General features: G+C 38.9%; 2 protein-coding genes across 2 annotated transcripts in view; one reads left to right on the top strand and one right to left on the bottom strand.

Annotated features, from left to right (window-relative positions):
* Positions 1–5,396, bottom strand: part of znrf1 (zinc and ring finger 1) — a 42,019-nt gene extending 36,623 nt beyond the window's left edge. The window contains exon 1 of the mRNA XM_056250843.1: positions 4,469–5,396. Coding sequence (XP_056106818.1) covers positions 4,469–4,856 — 388 coding nt within the window. The 5' untranslated portion in view covers positions 4,857–5,396. The remainder of the gene's footprint in view (positions 1–4,468) is intronic.
* A 3,564-nt stretch (positions 5,397–8,960) lies between these two features.
* Positions 8,961–12,683, top strand: gins3 (GINS complex subunit 3). Its single transcript, XM_056250766.1, has 3 exons — positions 8,961–9,266; positions 10,355–10,588; positions 12,409–12,683. Exons 1-3 carry the CDS (start codon positions 9,096–9,098, stop codon positions 12,637–12,639), a joined length of 636 nt encoding a protein of 211 aa, XP_056106741.1. The 5' UTR covers positions 8,961–9,095; the 3' UTR covers positions 12,640–12,683.
* The last annotated feature ends 6,044 nt before the right edge of the window (positions 12,684–18,727 follow it).

Here is an 18,727-nt window from a genome sequence, read left to right as displayed (position 1 = left end):
TTATTACCTACTGTTATCAAAGATTAAAATATACTGTAACAAAAAAGCACTTAACATCAAATTGGAGGATAGAGAGTCAGTAATGTATAATAATAAGATTAAACATTCAATTTTCAGTTAAAGGCATGTCATTATTGAATTCAGAGATAGCTGTTTAGTTTAATTAATATCTGTGTAATCAAATTGATGATAATCGCTAATGAAGGAAAATTGCAGAATTAAATAATAATTTTTGAATAAAGTTAAATAGGCACCAGTTAATTTACATTTGACCACAGTTACAATATTTACTTGTCTAAGTTTCCTCAGTCAGATTATGTTAACTTTAAGAATTAAAACGAGACAACACAGACTCTTATCAACAACAATACTAGGCCATCTTGGTTAATGTTTCAGAAAAGTTCAAATGAGAAGAGTTACAGTGTTTCCTTGAGGACTTTTTTTTAGCAGTGGGGGCAGGTCTGTCCAAACAACAAACACCCCTGATGCTGAGCATATGCTGCTAAATAGTAGCCTACCCCTGGAGCCTGTTCCTTAAGTCTGTTTTCACCTATACAATAATTTAAAAAAATTAGTGATGTGAGGGATTATTGATAGTCAAACAATCTGTTGGGTGCCCGCAGCCCGCTCGCGTGTCCGGGCTATTCTCCGACATGCCCGCTCGCGGTGTGTAGCTTGTGTCCGCGCTATTCTCCGACATGCCTGCTCGCGGTGTGTAGCTCGTGTCCACGCTATTCTCCGACTCCGACATGCTCGCTCGCGGTGTGTTTTTTACGCGTGTCCGCGCTATTCTCCGACATGCCCGCTCGCGGTGTGTAGCGCGTGTCCACGCTATTCTCCGACTCCGACATGCCCGCTCGCGGTGTGTTTTTTACGCGTGTCCGCGCTATTCTCCGACATGCCCGCTCGCGGTGTTCTTTATCAATCAACCAAAGCCGGTCGCGGGGGCGCCGCCCTCGCCATCTTTCCATTCACTTCACTTTTGCTATTTAACCAGAGCGAATGAGACGAGTGCGTCACGTGTGGTGTTTGTCAACGCGCCTGAGTATCGATACTTCGGGAAATTAGTATTGGTACCGTTCAGATATTTCAGTATCGATATTTATCGAAATATCGATATTTTTGACAACACTACATAATATATGTGGGTGCACTGTGTATAATTATTTTGTATATATATATAAATACACACACATGCATGTATATTTAAGAAAAAAATATTATTTATATATAAAATATTTATATTTATATATAATATAAATTATATATAAATCTATATACAGTATATACATGAAAATATTTATTAAATATATACAAGCATGTGTGTGTATTTATATATGTAAAATAATTATACAAAGTGCACCCACATATATTATGTAAAAAAAACTTTTATTTTGGATGTGATTAATCACGATTAATCATTTGACAGGACAGCCCTAAAAAAAACATATTTTTTAAAAATATATTTACATTTAATCATTTAGCAGATGCTTTTATCCAAAGTGACTTAGAAATGAGGAGAGCAATAAACCAATTAAACTAACAATAGGGCAAAAATATGCAAGTGTTGTGACCATATCCAGTTTAGTTTAAAGAAGTAAACCACCTACATTTTTTAAAATAGATATAGAAGAATACAAAAAGAAAAGAAAGTGTTAGTATTAATGGATCAAGTGTTGCCGAAATATATTCTTTTGTGTTCCACAGAAGATAGAAAGTCATAAAGGTTTGGAATGAAATGAGGATGAGTGAATGACCAAATTTTCATTTTTGCTTTTAAAAGAAGAAAAAAAGTTTTCACATTTATGCAGTTTTAAATTATAGATGAACTGGGCTGAAATGTGTGGGTATGTTTAAGTCATTGTTTCAGAAGAGTCATTCCCATTTCATCAAGCGTTTGACATGAACGTATACCTATTTACTAAGTCTTACTTTCAAACACAGGGGAACAGGCAGTATTTTTCCAAGAACAGTTTCCCCTCATGATCCCTGAACCCCACCCTTTAGAAAGGCACCTGACCTCTCCTGTGTTCACTGTGACATTCATTAACTCACAGTAGCAACCTGGCAACCTGTGTGTGATCACTGTTTAGAAGCCAAATCACACACACCATGACATTCAGAGCTGAACGCCTCACCTGCTAACATGAGCTACGTTCCCTGACAATAAGGGGAACCTCATTTGGTGTCAGTGAAATAACCTTTAAGGGAAAAACGGAGTCAGATTGTTTACATCTGGCATGTTTCCTCTGGAGGCCACATTTGGGGCTTGTTTAATGAGCAACGAGGGACTGAGGCTGGAAGACATCAGAGCTCTGCGACTCAGGCCTTGACAAGCCCAGTGGTGGTGTTTCAGTCCTGAAACCAATCGTTCTTGTTCACTTCCATGCACTGACTCATATTTCTTCCTCTTCCTTTAGATGCAAGTGACTGCTTTCCTGTCTTAAAGGACTGCTAGCATAAATATGATTTCACAGGTTGTGGTGAAGGAGCATTGTCTATTGGTTAAAACGAATGTACGCATCACTGAATGAGTTCAATTTGTTAGTCTAAACAAGGCTCAGAGCAGCAATGAATGAGAAATTTCGATAACTTAAACAAAACGAATGAGAAAGACATCTTGGTCGTGAAAGGTCCATATCTCTTACGTTTAGTTCTGCTGACTATCAGACTGTTGTTTGTTCAGTTTGTCAAGTGAGATAATCTCGAGCACAATAAGGACAGAAAGGTGTGAACGATCTATGAATATGTGGAATTATAATAATATATCATTAAAATAATGTATTATGTGACAAAGTATAGCACAGGTGTCCTCTGTGAGATGTCTGCTAAAAAACCATCTGATAAACGTCAGTTTTATATACATTCTAAATAATCTTAAACATCTTCAAGATGCAGATGTACACCTTGCAGATGTAAATGCAGACATCAAATAGACTGTACTTGTGCTAATAGGGATATTACATCAAATAGATGTACTTGTGCTAATAGGGATATTACTGTCTTTTTTTTAAAGCTTGTTTAAAGATGGCATGAAACGGAAGTTGCGATAGTCTTTTCTATTGTGTCACATATCCAAGTGAAACGGCTTATCGAACAAGACGGGGTGGGACTTGATTTTGTCCATCAGCAATTGATTGGATCATTGGATCGTTGTCGTTTGCTATAGAGTCATCACTTTTTAGGCCAATCGCCAGTTAGCATCGCACTGGTTCCCTTGGCAAAAACCCTATAGGATTTTCACCAGGCTTTTGGATTATCTAAAAAAAAAAAACAAGCTCTGTGATCAACAAAAGATTATGATACTTATACTTAAACTTTCATTAATTTTGAACCCTAAATGCAGTCGCCAAAAGTAAAAAAGCTAAATGTAGGCTTACAAACGAACTACACCACAGTCCCACGTCACCACCATCACTAAGCCTGACAGCTCTTTTAGTTTTTATCTAAAACATTTTCCCAGAGAGTTTGAGTTAGAATAGTTTATAAGAGCACAATTATATAACGCTGCTGTAAAAGCGGACTGAGATTACCTGTTCAACGGGATGACGTTTAATGTCCCTTAACAGCCTCTGAAATGCCATTTAGCCACTTGTTAGCAACCGCCTTTTTCAAAACAGTAACAGCTTTAAAAAAAAAATACGAGTGGGGTAATACTGATGTATTATAATGTCATATAATAAAATGTGAAAATGTCTTGACCTCGTGTTCACCACAGACATTATTTCAGCCATTTAACCAAAATCCCATTCAAAAAACCAAATGACTTCGGGAGGATGGAACCGGAAGTGCAAAAATGCTAACTAGTTTTGCACTTTTACCTAAGTGATGTCATACCTGAAACACTCTTTTGCTGCTATCTCATGTGAGTGATTAGAGACATCATATAAGAGCACAGATAAATTTATGATAAATACAGCAATATTTCTTAAAAAATAGGAATAGTCTATTTTGATTTCACAGTGACTTTAAATTCATGGGAAATAAAAATGAATTAATGAAACAAATCGGCTCAGCGAATTATTCAATGACTTTTTCGCACACAAAAAGAAACTCCATGGTCGATACCTACAAACGGTGAACAAATATTTTTGGTGAAGTGATTAAAAAAAATCGAGTCTTCATGCCAGTCTGGGATTAATCAATGTCCCTAACACTATGACCTAGTCGGAGAGACATATTGTGGTTCGAGCTAAGCTGATGATAAACATTGAATCCCCCTCCCTATTAAATCACAGGCTAATTGTCCCAGTAAGATTTGGCGGCAACCTGGCTTATTAATGTCAATTCGCGCCAGTCGAGTCCAGCCGTTGGTGAGACAGGTCTCGTGCGCATTCCCCCTCCCGCCGGCGCGAAAACTGGAGCAGCAGCATATGCCCTCAAGTGATATTCCGTACTACATGTGGTGGCATCGATGTAGCTTTGTGCCACTGCGCCCTGTAAATGCGGAGTTTGAGTTATCACTTACCGCTGTGGGCGCTAAACCATCGGGGCGCGATGTGCAGGGGCAAAGTGTCTGCCAACGACGCACGGGGTCCCAGGTAAAGCATACCGTCCGTGTGGTGCCCCCCGCCAGTTTCTTGGTATCCGTTCCCGTTATGAGCAGGATCCGAGCCAGACCCCCCTCCTGCTCTGTCCGTGTCTGTTCCTCTGGGGGTGTAAAACCCGAAGGGCACCGTGGCGCTGTGATCTATGCCCATCCCCGCCACGGAGCTCACCGAGCGGCTGCGCAGTCCCATCGTGCCACCTGGCCGGTAGTGCCCGAAGTGGGCCGAGGGTGGCACCGCGCTGTCATCTGTTGAGACACCGGGAAAAGCACCCCGGGGCCGCCCCGCCGTACTCTGTTTGCCCCCCATCCAAAAGTATCCGCTAAAAATGGGTGGGGGTGTCGCGGAAAGGGTGTCACGGATCGCCCTGCGGCGCTTCTCGAGCCTCCTTTCAAACAAGCGACCAAAACAAGCGCTAAAATCCGCGGTTGTCAAGTCTGACTAAAACAGCTGTGTCTCGCAGACGCAACAGCCCATTTTCCTGGTCGAATCATGGACCTAAAGTCTCAATAATCACCTTAACTCACGAGGAAACAAGGGGGTGATAAAGCCGTTCGCGCGAGCAAAAACGCAACACGTTCTCCGCTTAAAAGCAACTGACAGGACAGCCTGCCCAGAATCACCACGCGCAACAACACATCCGCAGTACTTTGAATGCGAAGGCTCTCTCTTATTCAAAGAGGAATGACTCAAAATACATCAGTCATGATGCCCGTTCAGTGTACACGTCCAGGTCCGCTCGTGCTCCCTCCGTCTGCCTGGAGATTCGGGTCAGCGTGTGCCGCTCCCCTGCACGCGCAGATCCGTCCGTGCGCTGCTGCTGCTCGGAGACAATAGAGGCGGTTACTGCGCATACGCGGATTAACAGTGGCGAGATGTGCTGTAAACGCAAGCACGGATTTACAACATCTAGCCCAAACAATCAATTATTAAGAAGTTAACACAGACAACGTCTCGCCACCAACAGCCGCTTGGTGATCTGAATGTGGTGTTAACGGAGGACAGAGATGTGACCCAGGAACGTTGCCGACAGACATTGTTTAATTTAGGTATTCCTCGTGTTTTAATTTGCAACCATTCAGTCGAAGGCCTTATAAATGCTTGAGAAAATTAATGGTCTTTCATCTCCACAATGGGGCCAAAAAATGCGAGTGCATTAGGTCAACAAGCCATGACATTTCAGGGGCATTTGACAGACAACAAGAAAACCATGTTTAGTTTAAATGGCACAGCATGCTAAAGATCGCAAACTGATATGTGCATCTTTCACTGTCAGTTTGCAATTTAATGTAATTTATGGCATGACTGTTTTATTGCCAATTATTTAGTATGTTGCATTTTTACACACACACATAATAATAGGAAAAAAAGTTATAGGATATATATATATATATATACATACATCCTACCACCTGCCCTCTAGACCCCATCCCCTCACACCTTCTACAAGCCATCTCTCCCACACTTCTACCAGCTCTCACACACATTATCAACTCATCCCTCCACACTGGCATTTTCCCTACAGCATTTAAGCAGGCTCGGGTAACCCCTCTGCTTAAAAAATCAACATTAAACACATCACTTCTAGAGAACTACAGACCTGTCTCTCTCCTACCATTCATTGCGAAAACACTTGAACGAGTTACTTTTAACCAAGTATCATCCTTCCTGTCTCTGAACAACCAGCTGGATGTCAACCAATCTGGCTTCAAGAAAGGACATTCAACTGAGACTGCATTGCTGTCAGTCACGGAAGCCCTGCGGGTCGCAAAAGCTGCTTCCAAATCATCAGTTCTCATTCTACTGGACCTGTCTGCTGCCTTCGACACTGTGAATCATCAGATCCTCTTGTTCGCCCTCTCATCACTGGGCATCACTGGAACCTCCCTCAACTGGTTTAAGTCCTACCTCACAGGTAGGTCCTTCAAGGTCACATGGAGAGGTGAGGTATCCAAAGCACATCAACTGACCACAGGCGTTCCTCAGGGTTCAGTTCTCGGACCGCTCCTCTTCTCCATTTACACCACATCACTGGGACCTATCATACAGGCACATGGTTTCTCTTACCATTGCTATGCTGATGACACCCAGCTCTACCTCTCATTTCAACCAGATGACCCCACAGTAGCTGTACGGATCTCAAGCTGTCTGGCGGACATCTCTGCATGGATGAAGGAACATCACCTGCAGCTCAACCTGGCAAAGACTGAGCTTCTCGTCCTCCCTGCCAATCCGTCTCTACAGCACGACCTCACTATCCAGCTAGATTCATCCTCAATCACCCCATCAAGGTCGGTCAGAAATCTTGGAGTAATCTTTGATGATCAGCTGACCTTCACAGACCACATTACAAAGACAGCTCGATCATGCAGGTTTGCTATGCACAACATCAGGAAGATCAGGCCTTTCCTAACTGAGCATGCAACACAACTTCTCGTCCAGGCCCTGGTCATTTCTAGGCTTGATTACTGCAATGCTCTTCTGGCTGGACTTCCATCATGTGCAACTAAACCTCTACAATTGATCCAGAATGCTGCAGCTCGTCTGGTCTTCAACGAGCCCAAAAGGGCCCATGTCACTCCTCTGTTCATCTCTCTGCACTGGCTACCACTCGCTGCTCGCATCAAGTTCAAGGCTTTGACGCTTGCTTACAGATTGACCACAGGTTCAGCTCCCTCCTACTTCCACTCACTACTACAAGTCTACATCCCTACCAGAAGCCTACGATCGGTCTATGAGCGACGGCTCGTGGTACCATCACAGCGGGGCACAAAATCACTCTCCAGAACATTCTCATTCACAGTTCCATGCTGGTGGAATGATCTCCCCACCCTCATTCGGAATGCAGAATCCCTGACAACATTCAAAAGACAACTGAAAACTCATCTTTTCCGGGAGCACTTAACATAAAAAAAAAAAAAAAAAAAAAAAAAAAAAAAAAATCCTTTCCTCTAAATCCTCGCTTGCCTGGCTTATGCTACTCCGAGCTATGTCTGAACTTTGTATTTTGAGCACTTCTTGCGTTGCTTTTGCCTCTTCACGATGACTCGCTTGGTTTAGTCCTCAGTTGTAAGTCGCTTTGGATAAAAGCGTCTGCTAAATGACTAAATGTATGTAAAATGTAAATGTACATTTTTGTGTGTGTTAATAAAATAAAGCAAATTTAAGCTATAGAATGTGATAGTAATAAAATCACCATTTATTGTGATAATAAAATTATCACAATAAATGGAAAATCCATATTTGCAATATACAATATAAAACTATCAAATAAAATACAATAGGCCTAAACTTCCAGCAAGACAAAGCATCTCTCTCTGTTGTATCGCTCGCAGTAAATCAATACATTATGCTTATTAATATTTCTGCATTCATAAATGAAGTATGGACCATATCACTCTGATATCGTAGTATGCATTGCATTAAACTTGCTGAAATCTTTTAGAGGCATGATCTTGTAACCAGGACCATAACCCATAGACACTAATGTAAATTATTACATTTGCTTCCACTGAGGCTTTTTAAATTAGCATAAAATACATGATTTTCATATTATTTCTAGTGCAACTGCTGCCTATCTCACAATTAAACGATATTTCAGTTAGTCAGTCTAATGTGTTCAGGGCATTGAGCAATGTCATACCGAGGACCATTTTGAGAATATAAAAATAATTTATGGGTAATCTAAGCATGCAGTGTAAGTGCGCAAAAACATAAGTTATGTCCATAAAAAGAATTAGTACTGAGTCTGTTCTGCAAATTTAGCTGTGACCATCAGTCAGTTACAATCCAAGAACTTCAACTTTCATTGTGTGTGTCTGCTTATTGTGTTGAACTTGTAAACAACTTTTGAATTCACAACAAGATAATATGGTTTTATAATTCTGTTTAATGACAGGCCACTGGTAAGCCATTGTTATGTTTACGTGAGAGCATTCTTACTTGTAATGGTATGCAGTACTAAATGACAGACAGCAGTAATCACTGCAATTATAGACTGTCTCGTGGGTAATTTAAAGAAATAGCGACATCTGATGGCCAAAGTAATAAATGCGCATGACAGAGTTGTACATTGTATCTTAGCTCCATCATAACGTAAAAAAAAGAATCATTTGGTAAATGTTCATTTAAATATTTGTGTTCCAACTTAATTCTATTTTCTTTTTATGTTTTCTCTTCTTCTAAAAAGTTCGTTGCTTATTAAAACGACTCTAACTAATTCTAAAATAAAATAAATCCAGCAGCCAACCAAAATACTGTTTTTTTTTTCTTTTTAAACTGACCTAGTATTTTCTTTTTACCACGTTTCAATCACAGATACTGTAAAATCAAAGAGTATTGAGAAACAGTGAGTCTTCATCACTCTGTTATCGACTGCTCGCGCCTGTTCGATGCTTCTTCTGCTCAATGTTCCATTACTTCTTATTTGAAGTTGCGCGCCAAATGCTATGACAGTGCTGTTGTTTTGACAAGTTTGTCTTTATTTTTTACCGTCTGTTAGATTTTGTTTGCCCATTTATCGTTCAATTATTGTAAATAAATAAATAAATGGACGCGCTATCCTACATGCCCGTTCCTCCGGGTATCGGAATGGAGGAGAATTTCTTTTCTCTGGATGATATTTTACTGTCTCACGAGCGACTGCCGTGCAGGACTGAGAGCGCGTTCCCGAGACTCGGGTTCCTAGAGAAATCCAGCGAGAGCCGCGACATACCGGAGGTAACCTTATAACAATACATTTACCAATAAAAATAGGTTTAAAGCGGTTATAAAAGCTTTTCGAGCACTTTTACGTGCTATGTTATATAAAGATGACAAAAACTTCTTGAACTATTTTTCAAATTTACACTTTAGATCTTCTCTTCCCAGATCTTCTCTTAATCTAAGACAACAACCTTTATAAAATATAAATTATTATGTTTAAACTATGATTTAAACAAAACGTGAATATGTATTTGTATAAAAATGATTTCCACAAATGACTTATGTCCCTCAGATTTAGCATAATGTCATAATTTCGCCTATTTGTTTTCTGTATTGTAGTGTAACTTTACCAAGAAGAGCAAAAAATAAATAATAATAATTGTAATACCGTAATATTAAAAAGTCCAATTTCTGTTTAATACATAAAATGGCTGCTATGAAATTAACAAAAGGACAAGATGTTTTATTAGAAAAATGATAATTAATTTCCATAACAAATTCCACCACAAAATGTTATCAAACACAATACATTATTTGAGATGAGATGGAAATGACACTGTGAAAATATTCATGACAAAAAATCTTGACAACAATATTGAATTTAAAACAGTCTGATTAAAAAAAAAAAGTTAAGAAGTTTGCATCACTCACTGTATATTACTGTCACTTTCACATTTCTATCAGGCAACCGTTGTCAAATATGACATTTTTAGCTACTCACCTTTCCAACTTACCTCTCTTCCACAGTGAAAACTACTAAGTGTCACGTGGGAATTCGCTCTCGTCTTCTGTGAACAGTAAATCTCGCCTTTTTTATTGACCATCTTAATCATTTTGACGAGCGCTGTTAGACCACTGAGGCAGACCAGCCTAAAAATTTTACTTTTAAAACTTGGTGTCATCCTAACAACAGAGTGATGCAGCATCAATAATATCAAATATTGGTGTGCGTCAAATTAGCCGTTTTATTAGTGGTCGGGGTGCTTTTTGTCTATGGTGTTTATGGCCCTGACCACAACATATTTATAAGGTGGTCTAATAGCAACTTCATATGAGAAGAAAGTGTCCTTTCGCAGATTTATTCTTGTGTTTGTATGTTTCAGGGCACAAAGATGGAGATGCCGCTCTGGCTGGCCAAGGGGCTGTATGAAAGGAAGAGGCGAGTGCTGTCCATGGAGCTGCCGAAGGTGTATCGCGAGGGCTGGAGAACAGTGTTCGGGGCAGATCCTGCTGTTGTAGACCTGCAAAAAATGGGGCCATATTACTATGGTTTAGGCTCCCAGATGCTGCATTTTGACAGCCCAGAAAACCCAGAGATTGCTAATACCATCCTCCAGGTGAGCATGTACAGATAGGTAGTCATAAAACAATATATTATGACTTTAAAGAGCATGCAAATGCAAGGAAAATCATTTTAAAAATCTTAAACTTGCAAGATATGGTGAGGAGTTTTGTTTAATATACTTTAACCTAGTTAGTAATGGGTAGTTAGAACAAGGCTTGTTGTTAAGGTTCGCAACTTCACATGCTAAAATGAATGCTAAAATGGGCCCACATGCTAAAATGGGCCCACCGGCCCACCGGTGGGCCCAAATCCATTACATTTTTAGAACAGTAATATCCTATGCTAAACCTAAACTAATCTTGACAGATTATATATCATTTGAAAGCTTACAATCTCTAGTTTCCATATTTGGTGATTGATTTTCAAAATAAATTACAGAGGAGCCGTAATTTATCAATTTGCAACAAGAATATTTTCATACTCCTAATGCGTGTTTAGACCTTTATTTTGAAATAGTGATGAACATGAAAAATCATGAAAGAAGGGTAGAAACCTCAGTTTGTTTTCATGCCAAGAGTTCAAAAGATAGCATCCATTCAATTTTGTTTTAGAAAAAAAGGTCTGAATTTTTTTTAAAATATAAAGAAAAAAATGATAGATTCACCATTTGTTGCAGGAAGCTATAACGCACATGCGTGTTATTTTTATGTGTTCCTTAGAGGTTGAATTCATATCAAAATCTGCCAAACTTCTCATATTACTTCTGAATAGGATGTCTACTTCATAAATTGTATGAAAATTGTGGAAATAATGGTTCAGATCACTCAAAACACATATGGAAATGGAGGCGCCCTTATATGGGCAGTAATGGAGTCTGGTTGTCATCTAGTGAAAAAGTTTGGTACTGCGCACAAACAAAATCTTACTGAAAGCTCATTTTTTGAGATATCAACCTAAAATTTGAAACACAACATGTTCAGATTTTTGGCTTTGATTTTTTTTGCAGTTTTAGAGTCGCCCAGGTTTTGAAAATATATATTTTATATAAAATAAGAATAATTCAATTTTTTACATTGTAAATTTTCATAAACTCAAACCTCCATAACTTTTTTTATGTTTCACTTTCTCAATTTATTTAACTTCTACAAAAATCTGCTAAATGTCTTCTTTAAAACAAGACCAATCTTACGTCTATATTCCAAAGCATTCTTGAATTACAACCATTTAAGTTCGAAATGTGCATTTTCATGTATATTCCAAAAAAGGGGGGTGACACTTAAGGGGTTAAACAACTAAGGGACATGCATGCATTACTGATTCATCTGCTATTTCTTACATCAACCAGTAGAGGGAGCAATACATTTAAAATCATTACTAGCACTGACCAGTTGCTGGGCAGACTGGTATGGCAGGTTTAATAGGACTTACATGCAATTAAAGCTCCATGTTACTTAAGCTTAAGGAAAGTAAATTTTGCTTAATTTAGGGCTTTAAAAATCTGCTGCATAGTTATTATGGCCGGCACTGGCTTTTGGTTGTTGTAATTCAACAAGCAGCTTTACACATTAAGTTTATTAGAACATAATAATATATGTTTGAAGTTGCAAATACAGAATTACTTTTAGTGTTCAATTCAAACCATGTGAGAAATTGTGGATTGCACCATAAAGTCTACTTATTTTGATCATTTCTAGTGCTGAATTAATTAAATTTTAGGAGTTATATTTTGCTCAAACAGACTGCTTATTGGTGTAACTGAATAGAAGCATTAAGACCTCTTTATTATTTGTTTCATAAACTGTCCCTGCATCCTCTAAGGATGTATAATTGTATCTTACATATTATCTCTACTGTCCCCATCTCTCTTATCAGACCTTCATTGGTCGTTTCCGTCGGACCATGGACTCATCCCAAAACGCCTACAACGAGGACACATCAGCGCTGGTGGAGCGATTGGATTGCTTAGAGAGAAGCTTGTTTAAGTCAGGGCAGAGTGGACTTAACAGTTTCCAACTGTGGGAAAAAGGCCGGTCCTCTCACCTCACTGCCTCTAGTCTAGTTATCAACTACAGAAAGAGGAAAATTACAGACCTACAGGCCTGAAAGTCCAAAAGATTGTAAAAAAAAAGGTAAAAGTAGAGTTTCTTGTGAATGTGTGAGAAAGTGGGTTGTGTGCATATGTGTGATATTGAGAGACTTGTATTAAATTGTCTGTGAACTTTTTACTGTAACATTTCTGTGTATAAACTATTTCAATTTGGTATATGGTCAATAAATCAATTTATTATAAAGTTTTCACTGTTTCTTTTTCTTTTTTGAAACTTCATAATTATATATATATATATATAATTTATTTTATTTTTTTCACCCAGAGATGTGCTTTTTATAAAGCAATTGAGATTCTCCTTTGACAGGCTCTGTCTGTGTTTTTAAAGCCTGGGTATGAGTTTGCATGTCATCCACGTCAATATCCAAAACATTTTAACAATGATTATTTCCGGTGTTTAGACTGAAACATAAATAATTAAACATTAATGCATTTATGCTCTCATGTAAAGGGTGCTCGTTTCTGGTAATCCATGAGCTCTTACATTTAGAATATTGGAGGTGACATTTGTATGCGTCACCAGGTTGTTCGTGAGAATGTGTGTGCGAGCAAGCCTCATTTGCGTCAGTCAACACAAGGACAAATCAAATCACTGGATTTCTCCACATCTCTGCCCCTTTCTCTCCCCTCACTTAAAAAAACCCCACCAAGTTAACCTGTCCTTAAGATCTTGTGTATATTTGAATGCTCTTTTCTGCAGTATAAGACTTCAAATGTCTTGGTCTTCTTGTTTTAATGAGCATGTTTATAAAAACAGAGTCCCAGCTGCTTGTTCATGTGTAAAATGTGGGTCAGCTGATGTGGATGATCTCATCCGTGATTTCGGATTGGAAGTTATTGATATATCCCTCTGGGATGGTCATATTGACCTTGTTATCTCTGCAACCTCAGCCGAGTTGGTTTGGGTAGGGCAGGAGGGATTTATTGACTTTTTGAAAGGTCTAAACTAAAGAAAAGTCACTCATGAAGTTACATAATTTGTTGGCTTGATGCCAAATAGGGCCATGACTTTATTAAATAACCATACATGTTCAGACATCAAAATAAAATTGTTAATGATCCTATGATATGATAACAAGTTTAGAACTGTTGTTCTTTCTGCCTTTGGTATTGTGTAATAGGGGTTATAGCTGAGAGCTAGTAACCAGAAAGTTGATTCAATTACCCCAAATTTTGACATTTTTCCTTGGGCTTGTAAGCAGCCAATACACACCAGAAACTCCATAGACCTTATTCAGAGCAGCGCCATGACAGGTATGTCACAGCTAGGCTGTGAGGGATGGTATCTGCTGTAAAAGGCCATATAAAGCTCCTAGTTCACTTATAATTTTCCACAGCTCATATTGTCTGGGGTTTTTTGTATACTGAAATTTCTTGGAAAGATATTTTTGCAGTGTTTTGTTGTCAGAACAATCCACAAACACATTAAATAACAGTATAACCCACTGAAGAGATGTCTATGTCTATCCCTCACAGCCCGTTTCATTCCCGTTAAGAATAAAAGATGAAACTGCTGTAGCTGTGCACAAGGTCTTAAAGATTATTCAAACATATTTGCAATCACATATCCATCAGTGGGATATATCATTACATTTTTGTATATCATTGTAGATCTTTCCATGCACTAAGTACAGACTTAAAAATCCTGGGTTACCATTCCATGGCCTCATAGTGAATTGTGTAGTTTTTCACCGTGACCCATGCTGGGTCTCCAAGAACACTGCCATTTCTTGTTGTTGCTCAATGAATCACTCCTGACCTGGATTCACAGTGGTGGCTTTTCTGGCATGAGCTAGTGATGTACTGTTCCTCTTAAGAGACGTGGACATGGAGCTGACCCAACTACTGCCACATAAACCAGTTAATAGTCTCTGTGTTTTTGTTAAGAATCTGACAGTGGCATTTAACCTACAGTATTTACAGTGCATGCAAGATGTTTTTTTTTTTTTAAGTGACACTTAGGCAATAATATTTTATGAAGATGTAGTCCAGTGTTCAGTGTCAGAAAACAAACTGAGCCCTTTCACAGAGTTTGTATGCAAGCACAATGTATCCACAGTAGCATCATCTCTGTAGCAACGCTGCATATTTTGAGAAGACTGGTGCTAGAACATGTCATTGTGCCTTTAGATTGAATTGAATTTGAATAACACACACACAAAGACAAACAAATATTCTGATGTGCACCTAAAAGTGAAAACATCATTTTACAAAAACATTGACGTCTTTTCACAATCCCGTCCTCTTATTCACTGCAGAATTATTCATGTTTTTAACTGTGAGAATCCTGCAAAAGATTTGAGATCCCATCTGTCCTCAGCTGACTGTGTTGCATCTCTTTTAAACTGAGTTGGATGTAAAGTATTTACTAGTGTTCCCCAGTGTCCGTCTTTGAGACTTTTACTTTCTTTTAGTTATTTCACTGAGCCTATTTTCAGACCTTTTTGTTTAAAAAGAACAGACACGACTTGGAGGAAAAAGAGTGAGAGATGGAGAGAGAAACAGAGGTGTCAGGATTAGCCATATCTAAGCTAACGCCCACACACTGCTCTTCAGATGTGGCTAATCTCTCCCTGACTGGGTTTGCATTCACTCTGAAACACCGGCTCAAACAAGCCAGTGCACTATAGCAGGTGGGAGTTTAAGAACACTGTTTTAGCCCCTCCCCCTCTTTTACATTTTTTTTAACCTGTAGTTGACATCTGACATGAGGCAAAGTCCCCTCTCTGTTTTTTGTTCCATATCTTTCTTTTGTACTACTTCCTGTTGCTAGCCTATTAATAATGACCTCCTTTTCAAACCGTTAGTTATCAGGTTCTTTGTAAACACTACAGGTGCAATCACATTTATATGTGCTGAGTGGTCTCTAAAATTCAGCTCATCTACATATCATCATGTTGAGTTTGTTTAGATTTCAACATGAATGAAAATGTGGATGTTCAAACATGTGAGTTTTGTCCAAATTATTCCGTTTGATCTCATAATTATTTCCTAATGTGTCTGTACTGTCAATTATTTTGTAATATATAGGCACTGCAAAATGCCCCCTCATGGAAACTCTGTTGATGTTGGATGTGTTGGAACGATTATTAAGGTGTTGGAAAGTATTGTCCTTCCCCTTCTAATCTACCTGCAGCGCCTCATTCATCTGTTTGTTTTTTTTGCAGTATTTTAGAGATCCAATTGCCTTTTTCACTGCAGATTGACCTGTCTTTTTTTAAATAGGCTGAGCTATTATAAAAGCATTTATTTTGCTGTATTTTTATGTATCTTTCTCTCACCACCTCTCTCCTTACCTTGTTTCCCATTCTCTCTATCAGTGTCAGATGATGCCAGTTTGAAGGACAAGTGTTTTCAGGCTGATGAGGAGAGAACATCCATAAATATCAGAGTCGAGTGACCTGTTCTGCTTCGATCCTGCTATAATGGAGGGATGAGTCATAGCTAAGCTGTCCATCTCTCATGTTTATCTCTCATGTTCTTTTTCTTCTTCATTTGAGTGGCACATCACCACATTCATGGAAGTATCGTGCTTCAGACAGAATCCAATTTGTATTTAAGATTGTGCTGAGACAACCACAACTAAATTGCAACAACCTACTGTACTTGTGGCAGTGCATTTTGCACAGGCAACCGCACACATTCTCTTTAGACAAAGTTACAATCTACTTTTTTTTTTAGGTGTTGTGTCAGTGGCATAGGGCTTGTAACCAGAAGGTTGCTGGTTAAATCTCTGCAAGTAGCCAACCATGAGCTACCATCGTTGTATGTTTGAGGAATGCCTGTCCAATAGAATAAGTGTATCCCTCACTTTTTTTTCTTCAATCATGTGGTATGTCAAATAAATATAAGCATTCTTGTGTTTCAGACAATCTGGATTCAAGCATGCATGTGCTAAGGCAAATTCAGTCTACAAGGGATTCAAACAGCACAGTAAGTATAAGTTCCTAAAAAGCAACACAAATCCAACTCAATGGAAAATTTTAATGCAACGTGTAGACCTTTAGTCTAATACTGAAAATGCGTTTTTCGTGATCAGTTGCAGACACCACAATTGAAATCTCATTAATTTATTTCCATTTATTTTGCAGCCCTATGTGCAAGTGAAAACCACAAGACAAGTCATCCTTAAGTACCTCTGACACTCCTAATTGTCATGTCTTTCCTTTAGACAGATGCACTGACACTCTCCACATTGCATTGGGACAGCAGTTTTGCCTCCTTGATAGCACATGCCTTGAGTATGTCCTGCTTACCAATGAGCAGTTTAAAGTTCTCATTGGCACAGATACAGACAAACAAACCTCAGATAAACAAAAGACTCAAAACGTGCTTCGCCTATCAACTGTGGTCCAGAGCGCTGCCAGGTTTCTCCCAATTCACCACTTCAAACCTGGCTATAGTCCATCTACTGTTATAGACCTTTCCAAAAAAGGCGTCTGACCTATTTCTCCTTATCGCAGAGGTAATATAGAGACAAATAAGGGTTAATTAGCCTGCAAGACTGTGAGCCAAGAATGTCTTACTCTCTTAAATTTGCAACAAACAATGAAACAGAGAGGAATGTACACTGTGCTACACTGTTGTGTACAGTATGGTGATAACTGGCCCATAATTCCTAATGAAAGTAAACAATCGTTCGGGGCTGGTTTGAGCTAGTGTATTGGCACATTTTAATGTTGAGGAATGGAAAGCAACCTTCAGCAAAGAATATGTCAGACTGCAGCATAATGAGAGTTGACATCTCTTGTTCAGTCAACTCAACAAGTGTGCTGAAATACTGTACTCGCAGAAGTTTACAGGCTGGGGCCATGGCCGAATAAAATCGATCAGAACACTTTTGATTTGATTTTGTATAGTTAAAATTGTATAAGCAGGAACAATAGAGTAGTGAATTGCCATGTGCACCTTTTCCCCTCTTAACTGTGCCAACAAGATAATTGAGATTGCTGATTGTGGCTCCAAAGTGGTTTATGGACTATCCAACAGCAAAAGACCCTCAGAATTGCCAGGGAAAAGTTTTATAGCCGTTTCAAAATCGCTGACGCTTTCTACCCAGAAGCTACAGGCTAAGTCAGACTAGTCATAGGCAGCAAGATTTTTTCTTGGTTACAGGATTGAAGAATATTAAAGACAGTGAGACCGCAAGGGGAGACAAGGCATGTGTCAGTTTTTCCATCCTTTAGATGTGTTGATCAGGATATTGATTTGCTGTGATTCAATGCTTTTGGCGTCTTGCAAATGATAAGCAGTTATCACCCTCAATATCATCATCATTGTCAATATTACGACCAGCACAAACATTTATTTATTTGCATAAAAAGAATCTAGTCAGGAGATGCAGCTAATTTTGAATGACCATTAATTGAAAAGATTTTGTTGCTCCCATTTTGATGTAGGTACAATATCTAACAACGAGTTTGGCTACCTGGACCATGCTAACCAGTCTTGAACCCTTGACTACCCCATACATTGAGATAAGCTAATTATAACTAATTATATGCTAGCAAAAACTGACCAATTTCTAGAATTAGAGGGAGGATGAAAAATAGGCTGAATTACAACTGTTTTTGGTGCAAGAAACCTTGACTAAGATTAGAAGTAGTCTTCAGGGGGAAAAGTAAATTGCCATAAAAGAGTACAAATAAGTAAACAGTGCTCTGTAACAAACATGTGCATGGGCGTATGTGTCTGTGTCTTCGAATAATGCTGTGATAAGTAAATGTGTGGGTTTGTTGTGGCAGTGTTTGGGTGGGTATATGAGTATGCATTTATAATCACTTGGGAGAACAGTTTCTAGTAAAAACTGCCTCGATAAAAGCTCATGCTGCCAAATTCATGCCTTCTCCCTGAAGTGTAAGAATTGCGTGTACAGAGCTGCCACTTGTGGTCTAATTGGACAGCCTTTCATCCTAAGCCTCCAGGCTTTACTCAATATCCCTCACTATTTCTTTCTCCTCTCTGTCTCCTTGATTCCTTCCTGTCTGCCCTTTGCTCTTCTTTCAGTCCTCTCCTGTATCCAATTTCTTATCACTCTCCCTCTCTCCTGTCTGTCCCTCTCTGTGTCCCTCTCTGTGATTGCTC

This window comes from Rhinichthys klamathensis, unplaced genomic scaffold (genome assembly GCF_029890125.1).
Source record: "Rhinichthys klamathensis goyatoka isolate OS25496 unplaced genomic scaffold, OSU_Roscu_1.1 h1tg000076l_1, whole genome shotgun sequence".
Lineage (NCBI taxonomy): Eukaryota > Metazoa > Chordata > Actinopteri > Cypriniformes > Leuciscidae > Rhinichthys > Rhinichthys klamathensis.
The sequence above is the reverse complement of the archived record's forward strand: the minus strand, read 5'-3'. Positions and strand labels throughout refer to the sequence as shown.

Excerpts from the sequence above, each read along its gene's own strand:
- gins3 (XM_056250766.1), top strand. The coding sequence starts at position 9,096 with ATGGACGCGCTATCCTACATGCCCGTTCCTCCGGGTATCGGAATGGAG. Across the intron at positions 9,267-10,354 it reads AGAGCCGCGACATACCGGAG|GGCACAAAGATGGAGATGCC; the intron begins GTAACCTTATAA and ends TGTATGTTTCAG. Across the intron at positions 10,589-12,408 it reads TTGCTAATACCATCCTCCAG|ACCTTCATTGGTCGTTTCCG; the intron begins GTGAGCATGTAC and ends CTCTCTTATCAG.